General features: G+C 34.9%; 1 protein-coding gene across 1 annotated transcript; it reads right to left on the bottom strand.

The window, feature by feature from the left end:
• Nucleotides 1–34: 34 nt before the first annotated feature.
• On the bottom strand, nt 35–9,192 carry LOC135684563 (ribosome biogenesis protein NOP53). Its single transcript, XM_065200179.2, has 13 exons — nt 9,018–9,192; nt 6,818–6,885; nt 6,245–6,445; nt 5,536–5,576; nt 5,115–5,210; nt 4,538–4,642; nt 4,149–4,319; nt 3,945–4,000; nt 3,274–3,393; nt 2,871–2,937; nt 2,232–2,308; nt 1,811–1,891; nt 35–1,441 (listed from the first exon to the last, which is right to left on the bottom strand). The coding sequence occupies exons 1-13, from the start codon at nt 9,161–9,163 to the stop codon at nt 1,438–1,440; spliced, it is 1,233 nt and encodes a 410-aa protein (XP_065056251.2). The 5' UTR covers nt 9,164–9,192; the 3' UTR covers nt 35–1,437.
• Nucleotides 9,193–9,440: the final 248 nt, after the last annotated feature.

Raw genomic sequence — 9,440 nt, 5'->3', positions numbered from 1 at the left:
CTTGAAGATTGGAAACAGAGAGACGGCTTAAAGGTAACAGAACTCCTTTAAAATGGTTCAAAAACTAGTTCCACATTTCTTTCTCTATAACAAAGACATAAACATTTTTGGAGGGCCATATGACTGCCATCTTTTTATAACAGAAATGGGCGTGAATGTCACCTTCCCAGTGCATTTAATTGTAACATACAACTTTATGAACGGTTATTTCTTGAAGAATACGCTACGAAAACAGCGAGCAGGTAGAATAAACAAAAAGTAGCTTTGATATTCTAGGCCCATTTCTGGCTTGTGACATCCAACTGACAACTGGGGATACAGGCTTATTATCAAAGTGCTTACAGCTATGACGAGTGATCATCTTCTAGGTGCTACTTGCAATGGTTAGTTACGCAAATATTCCAAGTTTACTAGAAGAAATTTAAAACTTTCAAACATTTTTTTCAAATTTCATACTGCAATACAAAGAATGACAGATTGTCAAAAGGAATATTGTTCACATTTTTTCTGGACAAATTTCTATGCCCTTTAAAATACCAACAAATTTCTAATAGCTTACTTCTCGACAAATTAGTTTTTCGATACAGTGTTGTAGATTGCTTATTACACAGTAAACCCCCGCCACGAGGAACTTTAGAAAATAAGAACATGATATTTTGGTTCGAAATTCAAGGAACAAACCACTTGGAAAAAGAACCTTTGACCCAGAACCCATCATATGCCCTTTAAAAAAACTAGAACGGTCTGACAGATTATTCTTAGCGTTGATTTACTGTTTAGTATATTTACTGTATAGTATGACTTAAATGTGATTTACTGTATCAGTGCAAAATCAGTAATAACATTATGAATTCCACTATTAAGGGACATCAATGAAGTACATAAGGATAGTCTAAAGACGAAAGCATAGGATCTCGTACATAGTAGGAGGAGGACAGAAGGTTCCAGGAAAACGTACATGCCTTCTAAAAATTATCAAAAATGTGATATAAATTCCTTAACTTTCAACCAGAAGGCTTCATACAGCACCTTTTGACGTTGTACTTTCTTAAAATCGAAGGCAGGAGATGTCAAGTACCCTGTTACAGGAAGACGGTAATCATGATTGATGAAGGAGATGGGGACTTTGAAATCATGGTTTTCGGGTGTACGTACTTTCTGGATGTCTATAAAGATGGGAACTAGCCAGATGTCTGGCTCCAATATCATTTACCAAAGGGGGAGATATACTGACAAATATGACTAAAAGTGGATACAGATTGAAAGTGGAGAAGTGGATTGAGAAATTCTAGAGTCCACTTGTTATCTTCAATTTCAAAATCTTTGGTCATCCACAAAAATTTGTTGCCCCGGAGGCTCGTTTCATCTGGATGCGAATTAACATCTGGCTGGGAAAGGCTCAGTCCGGGCTGCATTGGTGGTGTGAATTTCAGATTATTACCTGTTGAAAGAAATTTAAGGACATGTCATGGATGCGCTAGTTATGCAATGACAAAAATTCAAATATTCAGTCTAGGACAATTTGCACATGTAGGGCAAATTCAGCCTGATCCCCCCTTCCTGAATTAAAAATGACACGAAAAATGTATCCCAAGAATCTGATACTGAGCTTCGAAAAACGAAGGTAAGGCCATTCGAATACTTGCTCCATCACTTAAAAGTTCAAATTCACCACTGCCAGAATGGAACCCTAGACAACCAGCAATATCAGAAAAAGCAGAACGAGCGCAGCCTCTTGTTTGCATAGAAATTGCAGAATAGCTACTCGTGCAACGATGTGTCCTCGCTGCAAAGAATTAAGAATACTTACGTTGCTTTAATGAAGTCTTTGACTGTCGGCTGCTTGTATGATCGCTTCTCGACATACTTGATTTTGAATTTCCGGTGAGGTCTGAAATACGAAATGGAATATCTACCTTTTCATGTTTCATTCAAAATCGATGTTTAATTCTGTTTGATTCAATGTGACAAACATCTCTGCTTTTCAAACATCTAATGCTTCAAAGGTACATTGTCATTATGTCAAAATTCAAAGTAAAGCTTGCGCAAAACAAATAGCTTCGGAAAGCAAAAAATTATGTGAAGCAGTCATCAATTTATATCATAAGATTACCTTACTATGCAAAGATATCATTATGTAACGAAGAAACCGAATTCAAGTTTTCATTGTCTACCAAAACAAGTCTAAGACCAAAAAGCTTAGAAACTAAACAAAATGGTGCACAACATACATCACTTTTCTCCGAGGCTCAATTAGAGAGCGCGTTTCAAAGCTCTTCATTCTGTCAATGATTGGATCTCCTTCTGGCTGTAAAATCATACAAAATATATTCACAGGAAAAACTTTTTAAAATAATCACCAATTCAACCTATGAACGAAGACTTTGAAAACTGAAGATGACACATTTCCGTCGATCGCGTGGTCTTATTACTACAATGCCTGTAAAAAGTCTTGGCACACAGACGTCAGTTTTTAAGATCAAATTCAGCTATAACATGTCCCCCTTACCCCCGGGGAACAATGTTGGTTTACCATACAACGGCGTTAAAGAATTAGAATTTTCTGCATTTGCGTTACGTGTATGGTATTTGTTTACACTATCAACATCGTTCTAGGGGGAAAGGGGTTGGGAGAAGTGATATTTTCCGGAAATGAAATGACAGATGTAAATATAACGCAAATGGCTGGGTTTTCCAAGTATTTTTGGCAGGCATTGTATGTTATTCTAGGATATTATGTCATACTATGCTGAAAATGTATATGGTTGAAGTACTTGATGACGATTATGGTGGTAATGATCATGCTGATGATGATGATCATGATGTTGGCACTTTGGATTATGATGTAAGTGAAGCTCTCCTGAACTTACCCGAAGTCCTCGAAAAGAGCCTGACAATTCTTCACTGAGTTGAAAATCGATTTTCGGTTCTCTGTATCTTAAACAGTGTTAAGAAAAGTCTTCATACAATGAAAAATTTAAAGATTAACTGCCCGTTTGTTGTAAGAAAATTAAATTGATTCTAGTAGAATTAACAAATGAAGAATTATATAGGGAGCAAGTCAGGCAAGTAAACAGCGAGCAAAAGGCAGTAAACAAGAAGTAAAATTGACGGTTAAGACAACATTTGTTATAAACAGTGTCCAGAACAATTACATGACATTATGCTCAATACAAATGACCAACGCATGCATCCTTCACTTAACCGATAATGATAATCGACTTGAAAGAGATGGAAGGTACAATGGAGCACCGTAAACACGAGTAAGGATACTTGAGTTTCCCGAGCCTTTTCGGCTGGATTGACTTTCGCAGCATTAGCTTTCTCTTCAATGTTTGTTTTTCTGTTCTTTTACCTTCATCTTCTCTGAGCTCCTTTTTCAAAGACCTCAATCTGTCGAGTGGATCAAGTGATGAAAAATTAAATAATTTAACAGAACTAACAGTAATAATCCATAATTTCACCGCACTTCAAATTAAATATCAATTTCATAATACCATCAAGGCCACAGAAATTGAAGAAGAATTTGACTTCGAAAAAATGTCAAACGAAAAAACCTTATGCTGCATTTCAATACTGACTTCATACAGATAAACACTCTATTTGAAGTCCATGGAGATCAAAGATATTATCCCTGACCCCTGATACATGTCTGATACACCGGAGACCTTTCCCTTGCTCACTCATTCCTCAAGTCTCCATGACAAATTCACGAATTTTGTCAAATCCATAGTTCAACGTTTTACCCTCTTCTTGCTTCAAAGACTCTTATAACCTATCTTTTTTCAAAACTAAAATAAACAAATTTCATCCCAACTCCCGTTTTTTTTAGCCTATCTCTCCCTTGCTAGGGCTTTGCTATTTTCATTTAGGCCTTTAGGCCCGAAACATTCCCCACCAAAAAAATCAAAATATTTAGAAGCAATTCATACGGAAGCGCATACCTGTAGATATCGTTTGAGCGAAGTTTTCTTGACCTTTCCTCTTCCTTTAACTTGTCCTAAAAATCGAACATCAGTAAAATGCTCATATAGAAAAATGCTCATATAGACAGAAGGATATTTTGTATATGAGTACGCAGTGGTCTGTCTGAAAACTTGCTCACGGCAAAAAAGAAAAATAAAATTATAATCGAATGGTTCACAAACCTCCTTCCGACGATCCAGCTCCTTTCTTCGTTGTTTCCTTGTTTTCCTGTCATCTGGATTCACTGTCTTAGGTAATATATCAATATCCTCAACTCCAGGTTGCGAATCCTCTGTAGCTTCGCTGCCTTTACTTGGTACCAATCCTTCACTCATTTCTTGAAACCATCCAGGCTAGAGGAAACACGCCTCAATAATTCTACCTTACTAAAACTTAAGTCTCTTTTTCAATATATAGAAAAAAGTCATCATATTTATTAAAATATCATAATAAAAACCTATTACGGGTTAGATAGTCTATAAAAATAATAATTTGTTGAAAGGATTGCACGTTGAGCCAGAATTAAATAGGAACGAAATTTTATAACAAAATATAAAACACAAGAATTTACCTTTTTCTTGAATTCTTCTTCTGTGAGAAACTTTAATTTATTTTGAAGCTTTTCTGAATTCTTTAAAAACGCCTGTTCTTTTTCTAGTGCGCGGCTTAGTATTTTCTTTGAAAGAAAAGAGACATTTTGTAAGAGACAAAGAGACAAATGTTGAATTTAAGTTAAGAGCCATTAACGAAAGTTTTATGTTTTTTTGCGAAATATCAAAGGACACATTTAATTTCAATTAATTTCCACCCTTTATTTTGTGTGTAAACGAACGTTTGCCATGTTTAGGGAATCACGAAGCAAGTTTTCTAGCTGAAATTTTCTTTGCGATCTCTGGCAAAATGTTTTCCAAAAATAAATTGCAGGCCTAATGAGTTGAATGAAATTTAAAATAAGTGAACTGAATTGAATTTTCCTGTCCTTAAAAACGTTTCAAGGCAAAGAGAGATCAAGCAATGTTCAAAACATGGCCAAATACTGTATTGGAGTGTTAAATTATTTGTGTAACAGTAACATTGATCTTGAGCTTAAAACAAGCCTTAATCTCTAACATTGAATGAAACACTGAAAATCATTCTTCAACAAATACCTGATGGTCATCATATTCAGGGTTGTATGATGCCCCAGGATGGCAAATTTGAACAGGTTTCAAGGAAGAGGGCTTTGCACCAATTGTTTTGGGCTTCTACAGAAGAAAAATGTTGATAAATTATTCCACAAGCAAATAATTCACTATGCCGAATTGCTACCTCAGGCCTAAGAGGTTATTTAGAAAAAATTATATAGTTGACCATATGGTAACAATGCCATGATACTTATAAGAGCAAGCAAAACAAAGAGAAATTAGATAAATTGAACTGCAGTAAATAAGCAAAAACTACTTCTTTCGGTGAATCAACTTTAGAAAAAGAAGTGACAGAGTGGCTGCAGCTTAAATAATTAAGCAATTTTAACTTCATCTACAAACTGCGTTGGAAATTAGAATTAGATTTTTACTATATAAAACATACTTTAGGTGGTACTTTCTTGGTGACATCAATCCAGCTATTCTCTTAAATGCAAAATAAATATCGAGGTAATAAATAAATAAATTTGTCTGGAGTGTGATAAAATAGGCTGGTAGTTTAATGATGCAAATTCATCAAAATCAACAGCCCACAGTCCCCTACATTCATACTATTCCCCCTCCCATGTTTCTTTACATCAAACCCTACATTGCTCATTCCTTCCTAGGGTATTCAATTTACACACAGCATTTCTTCTGTTTAATCACACATAGGGATAAAATCGATCTGTTATTCATTTTTTGAAAACATTCAGGGCTCAACAAAACTTTTGGAGGAGGTATGGTGTCTTACACAGGCCCACAAAGTGTGTAAGTGCGGATATATGCAAAATTGCAGATTTCAAAATCAATATCTTGTGGCTTGGCCTCAATAAAAACACTTTTAAAGAGGCAATTTTTAACAAGACTTTTTTGTCTAAAATGTATTAATGCAAGAATTTTCCCATTTGTTAGATCATACTTTTTTGGTGGCTTTATCCTAAAACGTCATACCTGTTACTATATCTCTAAATATTATAGCACAAACAGCGATTTTTTACACCCGAAAATCTATAGCAGTAAAGGATGTATGAAAAAATCAACCATCGGTCCTTTCCTTTATATCAATATATAAACAGAATGGTTTTTTGGTTGGTATTTTGCATCTGAATTACCTTCAACAGGTGCTGACATAACCCAAAGGTCATTTGTAGTTTTGGTCATCTTTTCAAGTAACTTTCTTTCTTTTTCCTTTTTAAATGCCCTCTTTCTCTGTATTCTTACTTTTTTAGGAACAAACTCTTCTTCATCTGAAGACTGTGCTAGTTCATTTGAATCTTTCACTTTTTCATCCCTGTTGGTCTTCGCAGCATTATCTGTAAAAGTTTTGATAAGAAAAGAGTGAACTCTACATAAATGTAGAAAAACATTTCAGCTTAATGCTTCCATTTTTCATTCTTAATACACGTATTGTTTTAATTTAACCTATGTGGAACTATATTCTTATAACAGACCTGCCAACTCTTGCAGTCTCCAAGTATGCTGCACAGTTTCTGTGTAAAACTTTGGCCCATATGATTTTATATTTACTTAGCCCCGATTTCAACTTTAGAAATGAATTCTCTGTGCTATTTCAAATTGGTGAAATCTGTACAGAATCAAAGGAAAGCAATACTGAAAAACAGAGATTATTCATTTGTCACACCAATTTGGGCCTTAAATCTGTTATATACTGAACTTGTACATACCATTTTCTACCTTTCCATCTTTTTCAATGAAGAAAAGATCTTCATTTGGTTTCTCAGAAACAATACCTCTACAATGAAAAATAAGACTTTCAGTTCCTTGCTGTATCACATCTTGGGAGAAATGAATGTATTGGCAAAAAGTTGTACTATTTTGGAATAATTTGGTTGTTATATTGAAAAGATTCCTTTCAAGCTCATGGGGTTACATTGCCCATTAAAAGTAAAAATCTTATTTCTTACATCACAATCATTTGCATAAGTTCCAAATTATGCCTTTTTGTTGTTGAAAAAGAATGTCTCATGTGACCACGTCTTGTCTGTAAATTTTGAAGCATTTTGTGGCTTTAGGGCATTTTGCCTCTATTAGCTCTCACAATAAACAATGCCTGCTTTATATTGTCTTTCTTAAGGAGAGAAGGACTTTTTAGGTAACACTAGCCAAAATAAATTCCAGCCTTACATTCCAAATATTTTTCAGTTCATGACATACAACTATATTTCTTAAATGTTTTGCCCAAGAGATAGCAGTATATTCCATGTTGTTGGCTTTCCTCTAGAGCAACAAAAATGGGAAATATTAAAATGCCTTTCCATTCCCTGACTAGCCATTTGAGGCAATTTGTTTGACCCTAAACTGATGGCAAAAGCTTTGCTTTCTTCTTGAACCACTGGGCCACTAATACCAATTTCTTACCCTTTGCCTGATAAACCAGTCACAACAGCTTTATTTACTTCAGAAAATAAAACATGTCTTGTCTTTTCAGTGTTTCCTACCCTCTTGTTGTTATCCCAAGTTTTCATAACTTCACCTTTGATTTTTAGTGGTTTATTTTAAAGAGATGAATTTTTAGACCTACATTTGTTAAAGATCAAGGGATAAATATTTGCCCTTTTGACCCAAGCAAATTGCCATGGTAAATATGTGTTTTAACAGTAAACTTTCAAAAGTCAAATCAACAGTTGAAAAAACCTTCAATGCAAAAATGTAATTTTAAATAAAACAATCCTTGTCTGTTTGCAAGGGGATTTTCTTTAAAGAATCCCATCTAGGCAAAATAGGCTGCCCTTTTTCTTTGTAGAGAGTCTATCGTGTAGAGGTTGCCTTGAAAATGGAATAATCGCAGGGTGAGTTAGAAAATTCACAATTAGGACATTTTGGACTTATTTCAAAATGGGTTGTGAGCTAGTGTATTTTTAAAAAACGGAACAGTCCTTAATGTAAAAGGCATGTTGTTGGCTGACCTTAAGGGTAAAGAAAGCCCCAACTAGGGACTAGTGAAAGAGCCATGTCACAGTTTTGTAAACAAACCAAATACATCAGATATTGTGCGTTTTTGCACATTGGAATAATGATGGATGGTGCTCCGGTACTTCAATATGCTCAATAAATTGTATTTTATGAGTGTTTTACTGAACATGGAAAGGACAATTACTGTATTTCCACATTTGTACCAACTATCAACACAAAATGTTATGTTCTGTTTCATATTTATCTTCCTATTGAACGGCAGTTGTTTCACCTAAACAATTTTCGCTCAACTGGTGTGTTGCCACGCAGGATGTCCCTTGTGACACAGCCCCTTTAACGTCACAGAGTTATGGTGAACAGAAACTTGGAGAATTTGATCCCAACATAAATTTTTCTGTTTGGAAGGATTCTTGATACCTGAAGGGTGAACTTTAAATTTATCGCAGCATTTGGCATCAAATATCTATCAAGCTCTTTATCAGCACTTATGACTGGGGAAGGGGGGTACTTATTGTAAGTTAGGAGATTCCACAGCCCAGCCTAGTGACCATCCATTTAAAAATTTTGTCAATTCCAATGGCCTAATTCTAGCAAATGACATTAATAATATAAAAAATCAGGATGTTCTGTTTGATGTGTCAAGTCACATTGTTGGGTGTCATTTTCCTTACTAAAAAGTAGCTTCTTAGCAATTTAGTACTAAATTTAAGATAAAGATTAAATTTATGAAACCTTTAATAAACTTTTTGTACTAGAGGGTCAACAAACAATTAGGAGACTAGGATCTTGAGCTTAGTTAGAATAAATTTGATCTGTCTGTTACTCAATTATTTCGAAGAGCTCATTTTTTTGAATTTATTGATAACCATTGATCTATCGCCATGTGTTGGGTGCATGCGATCCGAGAGAACTCATTAAGGCCAAACTTTCTACAATGAAAATTATGATTACCCAGTTCTTTCTTGTCTTCTCAGATCATCTAAATGGTCTTCAACATCTGCTATATCTGTCTTTTTTCTCCAACTCCTTTTATTTTTCATGCTACCCTTTTTCCTCTTCCCAACGGTCTTCTCCACGTTTTCGTAGTCATCCGCCATCTTTCTTCTTCTTGATGGTCTGCCTCGATCAGGAGCACCTCGATTTCACAAGTACTTCTCAACGACGTCACAAAACATAATTTTAGTTTATTTGAACTGATTGCTTTAACTCATATACAACACCAAAGGCTGTTCATACAATAACCCAAATGAGCAAATACCTCTAAATATATACAATTCGGCAGCATTTGCTGTACATGAAGTGTGAATTCGAAAAAAATGCATAAAAGCATTGACTGCTAGTGCAACTCGAAATAAAGGCTTTGTGTGTTATTCT

Source organism: Rhopilema esculentum, chromosome 10 (genome assembly GCF_057945365.1).
Source record: "Rhopilema esculentum isolate cy_ngs chromosome 10, ASM5794536v1, whole genome shotgun sequence".
Lineage (NCBI taxonomy): Eukaryota > Metazoa > Cnidaria > Scyphozoa > Rhizostomeae > Rhizostomatidae > Rhopilema > Rhopilema esculentum.
The sequence above is the reverse complement of the archived record's forward strand: the minus strand, read 5'-3'. Positions and strand labels throughout refer to the sequence as shown.